Source organism: Metopolophium dirhodum, chromosome 1 (assembly GCF_019925205.1).
Source record: "Metopolophium dirhodum isolate CAU chromosome 1, ASM1992520v1, whole genome shotgun sequence".
In the NCBI taxonomy this organism is placed as follows: domain Eukaryota; kingdom Metazoa; phylum Arthropoda; class Insecta; order Hemiptera; family Aphididae; genus Metopolophium; species Metopolophium dirhodum.
In genome coordinates this window covers 85,641,412-85,661,524 of record NC_083560.1, presented here as the reverse complement: position 1 = coordinate 85,661,524, position 20,113 = coordinate 85,641,412, and the positions used below count along the sequence as shown (strand labels likewise).

Genomic DNA, 20,113 nt, shown 5'->3' with positions numbered 1-20,113 from the left:
AATTATGATAAATGAAAACAGTAATTCAAACAAGGAGTTAATTTGTTACAAGTATTTAAATTTTAAAATATTTATGAGTAGAGTAGTGTGGCATACGCTACAAAATGTTGATGAAATATATGCGCATCCAAACATTCAATAGGTACAGAATAATAATTAAAAGATAGTTCAAAATTAATACAAACGTACAAATGTTCAGACTATATTCTGCTTTAGATTATGAAATTAAAAAACTTATATTGTTTTTTTAAGAAATTAAAAACTTAAACATTAATTACAATATCAATTTTATTTTATAGAATCATATAAATATAAATATTTTAGAAACCATTAATAGTTTTTCGAGATTATAATATGAGATTTTACTGCTGAAATAATGACCCATCAGTATGAGATAACTAATTTTATTTACCTATTTTAAAAATGTATAAGTGTTAATTCAATTGTTTATTATTTAAATTAGTTCACCCAACTGATCTTAAACGTCACTAGAAAACTTCTAAAACAATCTGTATAATATATTAATATTAAAACAAACAATAAAATAATAACTGAACCGTATTAAGTACTCATGTTTAATACATAGTAAGTAATAATATTATGATGTAACTGATATAATCATTCGATAATACAAATAATTTACTTCTCAATTTTAAAGTCAATAAACAATATTATGTATATACTATTTATATTATATTTCTTAATATTTATCGTTGAAATACAAAAATACATTGAAATAATATATATATTATTGTTTCATTCCATTGCATGTGAAGTATATTTTTGCTTAAAATTGAATTATATTTTCGATACAGTTAAAATCAAAGATATACTTTTTTGTATTGGTTTAACATTTATGAACTTGAAAACAATTGATAGCATGTGTTAAAAAGTTTGAAATAAAATCAAATCGTCTGTAATGTTGAACACGCAACAACACCACTTTACTTGATCTAGCCTCGCGGTTAGAAATATAAATGTTTTTAATACGAAAAATTATAATATTATAACGATTGCGCGATTGCTGCGTACAAACACGCACAAATGCATTATTCCTTTGTAAAATATATAATATAGTCGACGGTCTTATTATTATTATTATTTTTTTTTTTTGTTTCATTTTGAATATTTTTTACGACCGGCAAATGCTGTCAGTCATAAAAAAAAAACCATCGCCTTCGCACGTCGTCGTGTACCTACTCGAAGTGAAATGAGTGCATAAAGTAATATACGCCAAATCCTTGGGGAATAAAAAAATCTGTAAATTGAATTTCACACGGTGGTGACGAGGGGATAAATCTATCCAAGTATTCGGAATGCAATTTGTATAATATGATGTTATCTAGGCCACAGGCTTTTGCAATTTTGATTCCCGCGCCCTTCATTCATTACTCTGGTCTCGGTATTCAGTGTTGACCATAATAGTTGGACACGATTGTCCGGAATTTCTAGTAGTTAGAAATTATTATTACTAATAGATTGGCAGGTACCTCCACTTCACCGCCACAACATAATGGTTGCTACGAGAGCATGTTGTCTGATATCAACCATAATCGTTACGCTTCGATAAAATAGGTACATGGACAGTACGCAGTATATCGTGTACCCGATTAGGTATAATGATATCTATAATTCTCATGATAATGTTTATTTATGGTGTTAAATAATTAATTGAAGCGTAAATATATTTTTTGATTGATTAATCAAGTTAAAGAGTGACTAGGATGAGAGATATCATATTATATATGAATGGGATAACAGGTATAAAATGGTAGCTGGCGGAATCGATAAGTTCTTTAAAACTACCTGAACTGGCGGATTCCATGCTATATTGACGTGATAGATGGGTCCAGTGATCTCCCTCTAATGGCAGCATTATGAACGCTCGAAAAATTTTAAATCGTGATTCTCTAGCAATACCATTCTCGGCTTTTATAATAAAAATAATAATGAAACGACATCCGAATACGATTTTTTCCATTTCGCATACCATAATTTTCCATTAATTAACGCGTTTTATGTAACCCAAAACTATGAACCAAAAACAAAAGAAAACCTTAAATTGAATAGGTTTAATGTACAAGTTCAATAATTTCACGCTGTTTCGTATACTGTAATATTATGGGGTCTTTGGTATTTTGACGGCAATCTTGGGCTGTAATTGCATTTACGAATGTTCTCAGAATTTACACTGTTCTATCAAAATATCAAATACTTAAGACAAAATAGGAAAACTTGCGTTTTTTCAACAGATTCTATAAAATTGTTTTCCATTTTACGATATCTAAGTCTTGTGGGGGGCACAGATGAATTCCGTTACCCATAAATTATATTTAAAATTTAAATATACAAAAGCCACAAATCAATGTTCATTAAATTATAACGAATTACTGAAACGGAAATCTGTTCCTGTTTAGTAAAGTATAACATACCGTCGATAAAAATGAAGACAGTTTGAGGTTTTTCTTTTCAACCAACAGAAAAATGTATGGTAGATAGCAGGTATATTGTATATAAAAATGTTTCGGTTGTACGTGAATTTATTTTGGTGACTTTTTTTATCACCACAAAGAATATGATATGGATGGTAATTCTATTGTTATTATATACTTGTAATTTGTTTTTTCGATATGCAAAAATGGCGAATACTTAATAAATAATAACACAACACCACGATGTCACAGTCACTCTAAGAAAATTATAATATGTTGATAAGTCAGACTACGGTGCATATGAAATTATTTGTTTCCTTCATTTATTCAGTATGATTGATAACTATTGAAATATAGTTGTATGGTCGGGTAATTTGAAATTTAAATGAGTTTGAGATATCTCACGAGGAAGACGAAACTTCGAAGATGATGCTTTCGTTAGACACATCATTTGAATCGTAAATTGTGTTTTTGTTTAAATAAACGACGTGGAAGCAAATTGGAAGGTATGCAATTCCAGAGAGAAACTAAACTTTGATGTTGGCAGGCACAATTTGATTAATAATTATTATCTACAAGTAAACATTTGTCTTGCTTTTGCTAAAATATTTAAAAAAATATACTGCAGAAAAACTGATATTTACCATTTCACTGGTAAACGGTTGTTACTTCTCAAATCACTTCTCATTAAATTTTTTCTGCTTGTAGATTTTATGGTAGACATAACGTCCTTTACAATCAATGAAAAACTACTTATTTAATATATTTTAACGATGCACATTATTATCGTTAACTATCAAACAGAACTTTGAAAGTTTGAAATATTAAATGGTTATTTTAAGGTTAGTAGAAACACATACCATGTGTATACTGTAAATAGTTAATCAATTTATTATAAATTTATACATCTGTATTTGTCACTGTTGTATGTTCTATTATATTTACGCTTTACATAATTTTTATTTTACGATTGCTAATTGATCAAAGTAGATTTTAATTATAAGAATCTAATTAGTTCCTATGAAAACATTCACTACCCAGTCAAGAATAATATTTTTTATCTGTTATTCGTTTTAAATCAAACTTATTTTGTTTGGTATCAATGAGCTAGCCAGTATTTTTAAATATCATAATTAATAGGGCAATAATTCCTGTAATTTGAAATAAACATTTGTACAATTTCACTAAATATTATCTGGAACGTATATTTTTTTTTTAAGAGGTGTATTATGAAAATGATTTCTATTTTAATTAAAATACCTAAATAACCAATAAATGTATAAAAGCGATAAAAATTATCAAACGATATAGTATAATACTATGAATTATTACATCTACACACCGTACATTAATAAATACACTTAAATTCATTATACATTTTCAATTATAATCAAAATACGTCAAAACTTATTATAACATTTATACATTTTAAAATCTAAATATATAACCTTATAATTAAGCGTATAGTATAAATAATATAAATTTAAAAGATACCTTTCCTGAAATAAAATATATTATTTTTAAACTCGGTTTTATTATTAACACTTTACTTTATTGTATTACAGTATTTAAAATTGTGATATTGATTGTTTTTATTCTATTTTTAAAAACATTTCATATCATAATATTTGCGGTTAAATAAAAATATACTATGCTTATTTGACGGTCACTTATCTATTTATCACATGTTGACCTTTTCCGATTAATTTATAATTAATAATCAATGCATACAAATTGTATATTTCCATTGGTGTTTCATATTGTAATAGGTAATTTAATATTTTGAAATATGAAAATCGATTTTATGAATTGGTAAAATTGATTTTATTACATTTGACTTTTAAAAATTAACTAACGATAGTATAGTAATACCCACTTTGCATAATATTTGAAAATAAAAATATATTTCTTTGTGAATAAATAAACTTTAATTCATAATAGGTACTCATATACACATAGTAAAGATTAGGAATCTTTAGTTTTCGATTAAATAAACTTGTTTATTTAATTTTGTTGTTTGTATTTTTTTGATTTAATTTAAATTAAAACGACACTGGTATTAGTGTATATTATATATTATCTCAATTTCTTCTGTGATTTTCAATATAACAAAAATAATATTTACTACTATTAAAATATGCTATAGCATTATAGTAAGAAAAATGGTATTGAATATTATATTTATTTTATTTGTAAACAATTATTATTTTTCCAAGTCAATCGCACATAATAATATGTAATATTAAGTCCGTACTTAGATTAACGCGTATCGTGTAAACTCTATCCATTGGTTCTGGGAAACATTTGCTATTAATTAGTATACAAGCTTAGATAATTTTTTACCTTAGGGATTCATTGTTCTAAACTTCTCAAGTTAAACATAATATGCAGTTATTAACCTTTTGATTTTCTTGAGTTTGGAAATTCGTCTTTTGAATTTTATGTGACATTACATATTTATATACATACACAACATAATGTTGGTTGGTATAGTTAAAATTAATATGCATTACTAAATAAGGTCACTTATTGTGGGTGTCAGATTGCTTTTTAAAATAACTCTACAATGTTTTTTATGTGAAGTATTTGGATTAAAAATGTGTAAAGTCATCAGTTAAATTTAAATTGTTTTTTGTAAGGTTATGACTTATGAGTATGAAATTGTTCACATGAAATTTTCACTTTGAAGTATTTTAATCTTGAAACTCTCATCCTTCTTGAAATATTTCAATGAAATATTGAAAAAATTTTTTTAATTTTGTGTTTTTTTGTATAAAAGCATAAAATTATTACTATATTATGGTCAGATTGATTTCATACCTGATTGGTGATCTTTAATATTTAATTTATGATCATGATGTAGATAGGACATATATAAGATAGACAGTTGTTATGTAATTTATATAACATTAATGTAATATTTCAATAATATTTTCCACTTAACATGTTTTGACTTTTATTTCTTATTTTTCATCAAAATGGAATATGTCATGACATTTTAAAACTCTATTTTTTCGTGCAACGCGTTTAGACAAAAATATTTATTGCACTAAAGAAAATTTAACGAAATTGTATGAACCGTTTTATAATAATATATAGTCAGTTGTACAATATATAGATAAATTGTTTTTATTTTTATATTATGAACTTGACTGGACGTCCACACCCTTTGAATTTTGGGTAACAAAACTTAAAGCCTCTTAGATAATTTTGGGCTAAATTATACTTGGTTAGGATAATATATTTTGTCTTTGATAATACACTCCATTACCGTTGTTCGTTTAAGACCGTATATTTGAGTGTAATTACAATTATCTCTTACAATATTGCGAAATATTATTTCATTTTTCTCTCAGTTTAATTGTTTATGATAGCGTCATAAAAAGTTTGTTTTACAAAATATGCAGAAGCGTTTAGTAAGAGATAACCACAATACAAATTACCTAAGGACATGAGGTGTTGGGAAATTGCCTCCTTAGCGCTCACTTCAACGCAATCTGGTTTAAAGAATACATATTATTATTTTAAATTTTATAATAATAGTAAATCGTTGTATTTGAAAATCAAATCAGAGCGAAGATCGGTTTACTTAAAAGTGGAGGAGATTTTATTAAAAATGGGTACACTATATATTATGTTCTTTGCAGTTTTCCAAATGAGTTTTTTAAACTACTAAGAAATTTGACCTTTATAAAATACGAGCTTTGTTCAATTTCCAATCAATTGATAAGGTCACACGCAACACTTTTACTATCCTAAAAATTGTTTTCGAAAAAAAAAAGAAAAGCTATTGTAAACCAAATAGCTCCCTCGATCCGCTCTAAATCTAAAATGGGAGCAATCGGATTGTGGTTTTTGATTATTTTTTTTTCATCATTTTGGTTCGTTATAATATTAACAGAAATTAAGTTTTTGTTGATATTTTGTTTATTTATTTTAGTGATATAGTTTTATGTTACAATACAATTAATAAGATGACTATTTTATCTGTAATTTGTTGTAGAATAAATTTATGTTTGAAAACATTTCTTTCACACTGTTTTGAAGTCGTTAACTTATTTAAAAAAATATTTATATTTTTTAAGTTAGTTATTTTTTAAATAAAAACATTTTTATTTTTTACATTTTAAAATAAACAGAAGGTTTTCTAAAAATGTTCATGTTTAAAAGTTGAATTTCAAACCTAGTAAAAATGTAGATTCATCAAGACATTTCACACTTATATCAGTGACCTATAATAACTAGTTAACTAGTTAACCATTGGCCGGATATTTGATTTTTGTGTATAGTAAATCGCTTTTTGCTTATTATTATTTACCTTACCTAGAATTTTCTAAATAGTTGTAAGATATTATATATGTAACATAACAATCTTTAATAAATCAATTTTTCAAATTTTAACTTTTGAAATACATTACCTTTGAACATTTTGTTTGTTATAAGTTACTGATGGAATTTTTTTGAGTTTTGGACATAAAACAAACCTATTATTTTTAGTATATATATAAGAAATATATACTGCTAGAAATATACACTACTAAACATCATCTGAATTTATTATTATATTTTTGACCGTCAATTTAATTTTTGAATTATTCAACATCTGGCTATTAGATCTTTCTCCAGAGCTTATATTATTTCTTCTTTCATTTCCGTTTATGTTTTTCATGGTGGATAGGTGTCTAAAAATGGATGTTATTATCTTTACTTACAATTTTCGGATCTTTTTGACGATTAAGTATAGTATAGATATATATATTTCATAAAAAAAAATTCATTCGAAACTTCTATGAAAAAAGGATAAAATTACTTTTTGATGTAGGTACCTACTACGATTGGTGTAAAATTTAAGAACTAAAAAGCGAAGAAATAATAGAGTAATAGAGTAAGTAATTGCTTTTATCTGATATAATAAATTTTAAATACAGACTGAATATTTAATGATTTATCGTATATCTCAAGAACATAATTAAATATGAAATTAAAACAATGACGTTAAGCTAACATAGAGCTTCCACTGCTGTCGGTTATGCAGGGAAAAAAATAGCTAACATACTCAGAATGAAAATTAATTAAACGGTATTCTTATTTATTAATAAACTACCATATTACCATATGTGTTTTTTTTTAATTTTGAACCATTATAATATAAAGTTAAAAATATATAATTTTTCATACTTATTTTTTGTATGCAGGTATTGTATGGATTTTGTACGGATGTCGTGTGGATATACCTTTATTCTAAATCAATTTAAAACGTTCCACTTTAAGTATTGTATTTGTCGTTTTCATCACAGAATATGGATTCATTAATTTGTAAAAAAAAAAAAAACATTTTTTGGTTTTGAATGATATAATTCATAGTTAATTTGAAAATATAATGTTAAATAATTTAAAACTGCGAACAGTAGTGGACTACTTAAAACAGTGTCATATAATTTATACAATATAATATACTGCACACTTTAATCTAAGTTCTTTTCGTGTAACAGTATATCCTATTTTTTTTTCTCAAATGTATTTTTGTAGTGATTAACAATTTATAACAAAGTAACTCAACTCTATAAGTTTTTGACAAGATCGCATATTATAAAGTATACAAATTTTATGCTTCTTCGCACTTTTCCTGACATACGTTATAAATGATAAAACTTTTAACAAATATTAATCCAACTTTAAGTTACATATTATAAAGTTTATGCGACTAGCTGTAGTATGTAATGAATACGTAATAATTTTAACTTACCTTATATGTAGGTAGCTAAAAACTATCCATTTTACATAATAACACGATCGTATATAATAATGTTTTATTTGTTAAGTAATTTATTTCAGCGAGAAATGTGAACACTGCATTATGTGGTAGTAGAAAATGCTAGAATGCCATCACGGTCATAATTATAATTCTCCGTGGTGAACTGTATAAATTAAACATATGATTCCTAACTTTGGTACACGCAAAATCAAATCATGAGTTTTGTTTTATATATTATATTATATACCAACCGTCTACAATGTACATTGACGAGTATTTAAAATAAAACGATACACTTAAAACGGAGAAACGAAATTAAATAATCCGTAAGATATTTATGACGCATTTATTTCGAATAAAATATTTGGTATGTCGCATTCTAGTACAACACTATAGCTAATAGCACTGTAATGTTTTTAATTATTTAATCGACACGGTCGAGTGACATTTTAAACGTTCAATGTTGGCAGTATCTACACATTAAAACACGATGCACCATGTTTTTTTTCCCCTTATGCGATTGATTATCTATTGCACAGGTACGTATGATATGCCTATCACACATAATAGTATGTAATTGAACATAATGACCATGGTGATGACAGTTTATATTACAGTAAAACTTCCATATTATTGTAAAGTCTCAGGGGCAACAAAAAAATGCAGTAGGTAACTAAAAGGTACCTATTATTGAGAATTTCGTTTAATATAATTAAATAAATTTAGTTCTAATATTTTGGTTTGGTTCTCAAAAATATTTTACTAAACAGGCAATTTTCTTGAATGAAAGTTCGTTGTAACATTATGGAATTGTATTTGTTGTACTGTATTTGGAGCTTATAGTAGGTAATGTTTGTTTTAAGTGGACTCCCATTCGTTAAAAAAAACTCACTATGCCACAATGGGTTGTATAGATTTATTTTATTATATTGAAAAAGTCATTAAAATTATATTACCTCCAGACACCATGCATGTCAACTTCACGCGATCGCCCTCGTAGAACGGTCCTGTGTGTTCTATCTCCTCGTTGTACTCGCTCAGGATGACCGGTTTCTGTGGTGGCACTGTGGAACGATAGATACTCATAGTTAATAATGTGATACTTATAACATGTAAAATATGCGATTATTGACAAACCGACCAGAAAAACTTTCTTAGACAAGGTATAAGAATAGTATTATATAATATATTATACACGTGCGACATATTAATACGCACGTGACGCAACCCTCAAACGTCTCCTAGTTGTTAATATTGCAGGATGCACGTTATAATAATATATTGTTATTATTTTAATCAGAAAACCCACGAGTATAAACACATTTATTTATTTATCATTATGCACTATTATTGTTTTTTTTATAGCCATTTAAATGTTAAATAAATTGAGTAATAAAAAAAAATATTAATAATTCAAAAATTAAATAAAAAAAATAATATATTTATGTAACACAATTATTTTTCAAAAGAAACAGAAAACCTAATTTTCCGAAAAAATGTTCATGGAATAATGTCAAGTACTTATGACATACGTATGACAGTTTCCAGGAGGTACCTACAGAAAAATTGATGGTGGTTTCAGGTAGAAAATTCGATAGAAGTACGACAAGTAACTTTAAATAATACAATAATAAAATTAGATTTATAATAATACACAGAGTTAAACGAATACAAAATAATATAACATTCGTTAAAGTATTATTGGCCATGAACCACCTTTGTTACTGACTCGTTTAACAGACGCATTAGCAAGCTGATGTGGCGAATACGACCATAGTTGAAGACACGTAAGTGGATTACAAAAGGAGCAACAGAGTGGTTGAAGTATTTGGGAACTCGGAAACGTATAGGTACAGGATAGGAAAGTGGATACATTATATAATGCACTATCAATAATTCTTTGGAAAAACTTTAAATTGGCATCAACCCTTTTATCTGATAGATAGTTACATGTCTAATGCATGTGGGACAGTCGCTCAATACTGTGGTTGATATTGAGAACGTGACTCGCGAAGTAGAGGAAACGCCTTTACACACACTCTATAATTGATGAGGTGGATGCAATATAGGGGTCCCATAGGACGGAGCTGCACTATAATAGGGGACGAGTTACAGCGCAGTATTAAAACAGCCTCCATTGAGGTGGACCCAGCTTGAACTAGTATGAAATACGTTTTTAAGAATTCTATCGTCTTGTAAGCTTGGCAACTTATGGATCGGATGTGGTTATTTAGATACTACAGCTGGTCGGGCGGAAATGTCATTGAAATATATTTTATTAACAGTGAATGCAGAAAAGTTATTTGTATAATTTGTGTATAAAGAAGCATTTTGGGAGGAGATTATTATTTGAAACTGTGAACTCTCTATTTCGGAGGGGCTTTCCCACCACCAAAATTATTTTTCAGTTATGACATGTATAATATTAAGTAAACATATACATTATTAATATAAAAACTATTAACTAGGTCATTTAAAAATGTAGTACTTATTAAGTCTTAGTCAATAAGTTTAAGTAGATGTACTAAATTGGAAACTAGGTTAAACGATAGCATATAAGTGATAGGAATAGACAAAATATGTCGGTCCGAAATATTATTGACTTGAAGTGGTCACTGTGACACTGTGACACTGTTGGATAAAAATAATAAAGTATTATATTTTAATAATTATTTTGTGCGTCGAAAGCCATTGGAATATACGATAGTGCACATGATACCAGTTCGCCACCCCAGACGAGCTTCATATTCACCGCTGGCAGCGATTAAGCAATTGGATGCGTACTATATGCGATGTTTATCAATAAATAATGTTTATTACATTAAATTGTATTATTTCTTAAGCAAAAGTAAGTGCGATCACTGGATGGTTTCTTCCCTCACGCTATTCATGTTTTTTTTGTTTTAAATATTGTTGTAGCACATATTCTTATGATGCCTTTGTATATATAAATTGTATATTCTCTAACAATATAAAAATAAAATAAATTGCATTATATATTATAATATCATTGTTTGTTTATTCTCAAAGAGTATAATTTTACGACCACGACTATAACAAATTTAAAAATTTAGCCAAAATATGATCAGTATCTCCAGTTTGGTAAAGAATATTTTACAGACGGTGACAGCTTGGATTACATTTTATTACGAGGAAATTTACGACAGCCAGCCTAATATTCATTCCATTAATCGATTTTATTGACAATACCACAGGTACTGAATTGCCGAAATCGAAAACTTTTTTAAGTTTCCATTAGATGAGTTTCAGTATTTGGCTTTAATTTTTGCCCGAGTTGAAATCATGATAAAGTTATAATATGTGTATTATTTAACCATTTCCGGTGTTCTGAATTATATATTATTTGATTTGAAAAAAATTTAGTGCTTCCGGTCCGATTTATACATTTTTTAGTTCGAAATGGAAGAGATAAAAATCGCACGGACCCATTTAAATCATTTATAATAATTAATACGAATAAAAGCATGAAAAAAAAAATGCTCATAATAAATGTAGATTGACATATTATTACTATGCAAAATATAATATAGTATACCTAATATAATATTATATGGGTACTTAATAATATTATAAAAATAAAAACATAGTTAATTATTCACGACCCCCTAACCAATAACTCAGTAGCTCATGTTTATAATAATAGGTATGACATTTATTTTGAAACTATTAAAATGAATAAATAAAATATAATATCATAGCAATGTAATGTGAATGATTATTGTGCACATTTTAATATTATGTTTGAAACTTCATGACTGTATGCACCTTGTAAAATATAATTACACATATTATTTTAAATAAAACTATGGGACTTCCCACAACTAACTATACTCACCAATTCTTCCAGATTATACAATTGGGTATTATCTTACCGGATATTTAATATATAATATTTTTTATGATTCAATAATATGATATATAATATCGTTTTTTTTAGATTCTGGCCTCTGGGTATAGCGATGAATTTATTGGTTTTACAATGATGTGTGTTTTTATTTTTGTATCTAAAGGCGTTGTTCTTCTTATTGGAGAAATTCTCTAAACATCAGTTTCGATGGAGGTTTCTTGTATAAAATTAGATCTAGTTGGTACTTTAATGATGTCAAAATTAAAAATTCTCAGTATTTTTGAAAACGATCGGAAAAAATTAAAATGAACATTAGATACATTTCAATATTATTATAGAAACAATTGTTTGGTGACTAACGTTACCTAGATTACAAGTTAAACCATCTTCGCTAAGAATAATTTTTCATCGCATCCAATGATTTACTATGAGACTCAAATTTAACATATCTTCCATTACCTACCTACAACAGTGCCCATTCAACGACGAGGTACACTCGACATAATATTATATTTTATACTGTAACAGGAGTTCGGTTACCCACTTTCTCCCTTTTTTTAAATTATTATTTTCTCATTTCTTGGTCACCATGGCAATAATTATAATGCACTAAATAATATTTTGAAAACTTTATTTTGTATAATAGAGATAATATCTAAAATATAAAACTTAAAACTTGAATGTTACGTCGTATTGAGTATCAATATTATTTTGAGTACCTACTGCGCATGCTATGATAGTGATGCTATTTACATGAACAACTTTATCTCATGTTGCGTTAATATTGGTGCCGTATGATATCTACCAATATCATTTTATCTTAAGTACCTATATAATGATACAACGTTTTGAAATTCCCAATTATTGGATGAAATATTACAGGGTACCTATTACCTTACAATATCTAATCAGAAAACGACTTCACATAATAATCGTAATTTTTATATACGATATTCAACTTACTAAAACTATTAGAACAATTGTGTTTTTATTTGTAAGTATCGTAGTTAGTTTTTGTGGGTTTTAAAAATGAATACGTTTGGTGATTTATATATTATTATCCAGCCATATGGTTTACAATGACGAAACAAACGTTCTATAAAACCAAGAAACTCATTTGAAATTTTTTTTTAGATATGGCTAGAATGTTTGAATTGACAACCTTCATTTATTAACATCATTTATACCTATCAAATAAAATTGTTTTTTAAACAAGGTGAAATATTAATAAATTAAAACGATAACTATAATAAAATCTACTAGCATTCGACATCTTTAAAGTTTGTTTATACAGAATACTACCCATTTCATATTAAGTATAATAGTACATTATTATGAGACATAGAGATTCAAAACTATACAAACATTATTTATTTGTTTAATCATGATTATTATTGTGCTTATTCGTTTTCTTCGATAACGTTTACTAACTACAGTGGAAATAGGTTGTTATAGTTATAATTATTTACACGTAAATTGTATCTTGACATAATCAAATATCTACATTAAGTATCTACATACTTAATCTTTTAAAAATTATAGACTTTTAAGTTCCTATTGTGTATTATTTTAAAATTTCTTTTAATTAATATCAATTCAAATCCGCTGATTTCTACCCGTTGATTTTAATTTGTAATATTTTTTTATTCCTTTATATCTTAAATTTCACTTTAACGAACCTGAATATTATGCCTGAACAAAATCTAAACTACCTTATTCAATTTGTTCCCTTCTCTAATTATTATTTTAATTATTCTATTTACATAAAACGCGCTAATAGAGTCAATTATCCGTTATTGTTATATTTTTTTTACAACTATATCACATAAAAATGCTATTATGACAAACACTAAAACTACATATTTAATAACATTAGTACACATTTTATGATCGTGCTCCATTATAGCTCATAATTCACGCTTAAATGGACGATTAATATTATATAATTTTTTATTTGCACAAAAACACATAAATTCGTGAGCGTGCGGTTATGTTAGGTAATGAATGAACTATATTTTCTAAGTCTAATATTAAATCATAAATATAAGAACTAGTTTTATACAGTAAATAATATAAAAACTCTAACTATTTCCAGCCCTCCTGTAGATGGTCTGCAATATTAATACATAGTAAATTTATGTAGGTATACATACACCAATATGTCATTAATTACAGATAGGACGTTGATGACCAAAAAAATATAGAATATGACCTAAACAATATAAAACAATATTCGTGAACAGAATTTAGTAAACATTTAAACTGTAAGTTTAATTTACAGTAAAAATAAATTAAAAAGTAAAATATAAAAAACAAATGTATTGGCTCTCGATTAATTTAGTTACAACCAAAACCAACCAATAATAATAACATAATTTTTTTAAACAAATTTTCTTTAAAATTTAAACATTTAAGAAAAATGTCCCACATTGTACAAAAAATACACAAAATGAATTAAAAATACTAAAAAAAAAATAGGTTAAAATAAATGCATTTACCTATATCTAAAGCAAAATTCATTAACATCCTTTATCTAGTCATGATTCATAAATTATCTTTAGGTACGTAGGAAATAAATATTCATTTGATAATATCAATAACATTAAGTTATTAAATGATTTTTAAAATAGTTAGATTTATTTGAGCACAAATTATATTGTTACATTTCCACCCACCATCTCAAGTTTTAGACTTTTTAATATAATAATATAGGTAAAAATGTAAAAATCTTATAACATATTCATTATCACATATTATTTTGAATACTGTAAATGTGCTATACATTTTCAAAAACAAATATATTAAATACTTCCACCCCATAAAATTTTTCAAAAAAACCGTATGGGTTAAAAATAATTCTCTCCCATTTTCTATCTCTCGCTCTTTTTTTTCTTTCTAAGTAGTCGAAAACGTATAGCAAAGAAAATGGAGAAATCTAAACAAATAAAACATGTCTTTTACGTTCGGGAATTAAGAAAGTTTAAATTACTATCAAATGAAATAAGTTTTGCTAATGTGTCTGTTTCATCATCGTCAAATTCTGACATTTGCAATCCCAGAGCCCAGATTTGTATCCAGTAAAATCGTTTAACTTTCAACGAGTAAAATGTTCATATTATATAATATTAAGAAAAAAAAAAATGAAAATACTGTCTTGCTCTTGTAATATATAAGAACATAATAACATAATAAATGTCATCTATTACCATTTGAAAGACGATTAAAGTTTTCAAAGCTCAACATTTACCTTAATCTTATCCTTTTAAATGTAATTCGTATTTATTTTAATGAAAGCTACAAATGTGTTTTATTGACGGTCCTTTGATTTTCATAAACTTTAAGACTTAATGCATTTAACAATAACCTTAGAGCTGCCTAATAAAAGAACCCCCTTGAAACTTAACAGTTATAAAATACGGAATCGATATAATATGTTATTATTAAAAATGTGAGAACAGTAAATTGATGATAACCAAAAGTGTATTAAAAACCTGTCATAATATTAATTTTTTAATTGTTTTTTTCCCCTTTCAACCGGTTACATTACAGTTTTTTATACACTATGAAAAATATTAGTAAACACAAGGTTAAAATAATATGAAACAATATAATTTTTTAACTGCATATCCACATAGACCCAATTTTTTTTTTATGTATACTCATCAAAGTTTTTGAATTTGATAAGTGTATTTATTTTTTTTGTTGTTGTAAAACAAAATGTTCAGAAAATTTAACCTTTGTTTCAGCAGAAAACCGTACGATTTTATTTTTGAAATTTGTTCTACGGTTTTATAGAATTCGTGTTGACATTTACAATGTAAATTGGCCAAAAATTCATTCGACTGTAGGTTTTAGAAATAATCACGTTATTATGCTCGTCATTCCTTCGATTGAATATAAAGGTCATCGGAGTGTATATAATAATAATAATATCCTTTCACGCAATAATGTTGACATAGTGCAGACGTCTAAATACGTGTTTTATTCGTATTTATTTAAAGTATTTTAAACATTCTCTGTAAAAAAAAAAAAAATGGTTGGAAGTTCCCATATGCGTTTCTTTAATTTTATTCCGTGTGTTTTTGTATTTTGTTATTATAACTATTGTTGATATAATTTTGTAAAATGTATGCTTGTGATAATATTGTGACGTATACAATGCGCGTTACAACATTACAAATCTACTACCTAATAAACGTTAAACACCCAAAATAGTTATAGACTTGTAATGGGCTTTCTTAGATAGATGTGTCAAAATTACACTGTCCGGATGCTCTTAAATTAGCATATTTTTAAGATAATGATCATAGATAACTCTCGAGCGAACAAAAATGATGCTTCATGAATACATAAAAAAAACACATTCTGAATTTGTTTGCATATTATTGTTATTTTAAAACTACAATATAATAATATTTTCATTTATATGTATTAAATTTTATTTTTTTTTTTAGTTGTAAGAACATTCCTTATGCATTTCCTACCGAAAAATGAAGCAGCTACAACTATACAAGTTTAATGTATTTACGTTGAAATTTAAGAATCCGAAGATTTTTTTTAAAAAATTATTCAAAACATAAAACATTTTAATGGAAATTAAAGACAATCATAAAAAAATACAAACACAAATTTTGTCTGTGATTCCGTCGTTTTGTCTTACAAAGATGGAACAGGTAAATATTAGTTTTGTAATACTTGTAAACACAAATATTACATTTTAAGAGAACATTATATGTATTAAACATAATAATATGTTACATATTACATATAAAAACAAAAAACAAATATTTATTCTTAAAATATAAATTTATTATTATTTGTAGGTAGGTATTGAATTAATACGTAAATATTACCTCGAAGCGCAAATATTTTGCTTATTGACATTGTTATAACATTAAATTAACTACGAACATAACTTTAAATTAATGAAAAAAGTAATTTATATTTGATAGCTTAAATATCATAATAAATAATTTCCCATGTTCATCATGGACATAACTCCCAAAACTAACTAAAATGAGCTAACGCCCTTTAATATGACTCCCTCACAATAAATCTTCACCGTATTAAATGTGTTACCTTACGGATGTATAATTTACTGTTACGAACTTTTAAAAAACTAATATCGGATATTATCTGATTAAACGTTTATTTAGTGTAATAAGTTAGGTGAATTATAATTTACGCTCAAAGTGTGAATATAATAATAAAACAGACTACGCAATTAATTACTATTAAAGCTCTGAGTCATTGATTTTCCAGCAACATCGTAAAATCATCCTATTATTTGATGTTTACCCACCATAGTATTTTGGAGAAAAAAATGTCTACCCGACCAGTGTTCTATTTTGCGTCACTACGATCGTAAATTTATGACCTCAAGATAAATAATTCAACTTAGGTAGATAGGTAAGTGTAAACAATACAGCAAGCTCATATTATTAAATGATAAGTATTGGTTTAGTTTTTTAATTTTATAATATACACAATATAATATTCTTTATACATATTTAAGATATTTATCAATTTTAAATGCACTCATAGCATTTACTGAAAAGCGACAAGTTGAAGTATAATAATATATCATTAGTAGTTAAACTAATTTTTGTATTACTCAATTTATTTATCTATTTTTTATTTTTATTGAACTTCAGTCCGGCGACTATGGTCATTAGCTGTTGTAGGGGGATATGAACTGTGGTTGGTCAGATTGGTGCGGTAAGGTGTTGTTACGGTAGGTAAGCAAACACTTGCTGTGTGGCAACATTTTTACTAGTACGATCCGGGTGGTCACCCATCCGGGAACTAGTAGCAACGGGCGATACTTACTCTCAGTCGCATTATTTACTCACAGCCAACGCGCAGCGCCAAGCCACTTAGTTTATTATTAGAGGTTTATATACATTTAGTATTACCAAATAATATAACAATGTTTCATGTTTTTTGATCAATCGACCCAGTTTTTAAACGGACTTTGAGTTGAAGTGTTTTCGATGTGATTGAATCTGAATGACAAAAAAGGACGTTGCTTGTTATATCGAGTGTACGATGTTTCCATAATATAAAGCTGTAGTAATTTAATATTAGCCTTCTATAATTATATCCTCATACTTGAAATTGTGTATGCTTGCTGATAATAACGCGATATATTTAAGGTCTAATGGTAAAGGCAAGTTCAAATGCGCACATTGCAACACAATTTGCAAACATCGACTAGAAATTGCTCCAAAATAATATATTTAAAATCCATTAGAAAAGCGAGACAAGTAATTGTATTATCAAACACATTCAGTGGACGATGATAGAACAATATTAGATAGCATTATGTTTTAGTAGGTAGGTACACAATGTGTTCCATAATTTATGAGTTAAATAAACCTTTTACATTCTTATTAATACATAATTTATCAAATAAAGACGTGTAAATATTTGACGTAAAATGTTTTTCAAGGGTATGAGATTCATTAAAAGGATTCAAACAAAATCGAATTCAAAATTAATGCAAACGACTATGCTCGTAATTTTATTTATAATCCTTGTCTGTTCGAATGAAACATTTATCGGGCATGAATCTCAATCCTTAATCCTTACGGTGTGTTCCGGTAAGTTTATTCAGACGGGGATTTTAAACATTGTTTATGTTAACTCGAATAAAAATAATTAATTACTAACCGATTGTATTTATGTACTTATATTCAAAATACGGATTACACGTGAACGAAATACAATGACGAGATGAAAAACAAAAATTGAAACATCCACACAATAGCACTGGTGCAAGCGTAAACCTAACAGAACACTAAACTGTGTTTCGATTGAATATCTAACGAATCGTTTTATAATAATACACCACGGTCCACGGTTAGGGGGGGGGGGGATTAATGGCATAATAACAATATCCCTCGATATTGTTATTAACAATTTAGTGATAACACGCAGTTATTATAATATTATTATCATCATCATCGTCATCGTCGTCGTCGTCGTCGTAACCGTCATTGCAGCTAGCGTTTAGTGAATAAAATGGATATTGCTCGTAAAAGAATCCGTGCGTGCGCGATGGTGGTAATTCGAATTTCGAAAGAAAAAAAAACCTGAAAGATTAAAAATCACAATAGTTATATACTGCTACATAAATCGAAGACGTAAATATGCGAGTTACCCGCTTAAACATTATAATATCACACGCGCGTATCAAATTATAATTTATTATTATTGTTATGCGTATAGTGACCTAAACGCATCATAGATATCCGGCCGGCATCAGCGCTTTAAACAATACGTTTTGTAAAACGTATGTATGCATTTTAACACAATCACTCATATTGTATTGTACAGTTTAAAAAAATTGACAAAATTTGAAATAATTGAAACAAAATACAAACGGGTTTACTGTACCTACGTCTCACATATTATATATAATATTATGCTAAATGTAAAGAGGCGTTCAATAAATTTTCATGATCTTCACAGTCCATAGATACATGTTGTAATATTATATATTATAATCGTTATTTGTGGTTGGTGTTTAGATGCACGACGGTAATGTGTAGGTATACTTTTATTTAACGAGGATTACAAAAATTAACAAATGTGAATTCAAAGGGATCGAACAAAGTATTCAAAATGGTAGGTATTCAGTTGGAAAAATAGGTGTTAAAAATACCGTTGCAGAAATAGTTGGAAAATAAAAGTATTCGAATACTTCACAACACTATGCCGACCGGACAGGACTGTCGTAGTGGTAAAAATCGTCACGCATTAAATTCTCCCACTCGTATATTTTTATTATTTTTATGCCCAACCGCTTCGAAACCGATCGATTCGTTGCGTGCACGCATAATACAATACATCATATGATCATAATAATATGTAATACAGCCAAGAAAAAAAAACATTGCTCACGTGTGGATATTAAAATTTAACGATATGAATGTTATTATTGCATGCCAAACGTGTGTGGGATATACACACACACACACACACACACTTACATGATATAAATTATAATATTATATATAGCACATATAAGGCGTTGCTGCTACTGCAGTTTGTTCG

General features: G+C 27.1%; 1 protein-coding gene across 1 annotated transcript in view; it reads right to left on the bottom strand.

The window, feature by feature from the left end:
- LOC132937501 (uncharacterized) overlaps nt 1–20,113 on the bottom strand; it is a 582,052-nt gene that overhangs the window by 73,942 nt on the left and 487,997 nt on the right. The window contains exon 4 of the mRNA XM_061004322.1: nt 9,144–9,251. Within this exon, the coding sequence (XP_060860305.1) occupies nt 9,144–9,251 (108 nt within the window). The remainder of the gene's footprint in view (nt 1–9,143; nt 9,252–20,113) is intronic.